The sequence below is a fragment of the Solanum stenotomum genome, unplaced genomic scaffold, assembly GCF_019186545.1.
Source record: "Solanum stenotomum isolate F172 unplaced genomic scaffold, ASM1918654v1 scaffold31820, whole genome shotgun sequence".
NCBI lineage: Eukaryota > Viridiplantae > Streptophyta > Magnoliopsida > Solanales > Solanaceae > Solanum > Solanum stenotomum.
The window spans coordinates 1-630 of NW_026031631.1; the positions used below are offsets into that span (position 1 = coordinate 1).

At 35.4% G+C, this 630-nt stretch overlaps 1 protein-coding gene across 1 annotated transcript; it reads left to right on the forward strand.

The window, feature by feature from the left end:
• Positions 1–5: 5 nt before the first annotated feature.
• LOC125852042 (beta-D-glucosyl crocetin beta-1,6-glucosyltransferase-like) lies at positions 6–626 on the forward strand (the record flags this gene model as incomplete). Its single annotated transcript, XM_049531780.1, has 1 exon — positions 6–626. A coding segment is annotated over one exon (621 nt), but the record flags the coding sequence as incomplete, so codon positions are not given.
• Between the last annotated feature and the right edge of the window lie 4 nt (positions 627–630).

Here is a 630-nt window from a genome sequence, read left to right on the forward strand (position 1 = left end):
ACCTGATTATATATGATGGGTTCCAACCTTGGGTAGCAACTATGGCTTCATCATGTAATATTCATGCTATTATGTTTTGTGTTTCTTCAACTTCTAATCTTGCTTATTTCTACCACCAATTTCTTTATGGGAGTTCAAGCCTTACATCTTTTCCATTTTCTTCCATATACCTTCATGACTATGAGATCAAGAAATTAGACATACAACCGATAAAACCACGCGATGAGAAAGCTTTTGGATACATGTTCCTTAAGTCTTTTGAACAATCTCATAACATTGTTTTGTTGAACACTTGTAGGGAGATTGAGGGAAAGTATATAGATTATGTTTCTACAATAGGAAAGAAGGAGTTTATACCAATTGGACCACTTATTCGCGAGGCGATCATAGATGAGGAGGAGGATTGGGGGACAATTCAATCATGGCTAGATAAGAAGGATCAATTATCATGTGTTTATGTATCATTTGGAAGTGAAAGCTTCTTGTCAAAGCAAGAAATTGAAGAGCTAGCAAAAGGGCTTGAGCTAAGCAAAGTTAATTTTATTTGGACAATCAAATTTCCAAAAGGGGTGAAAACAACAATAGAAGAAATGGTTCCACAAGGTTTTCTTGAAAGTACAAAGGGAAAAG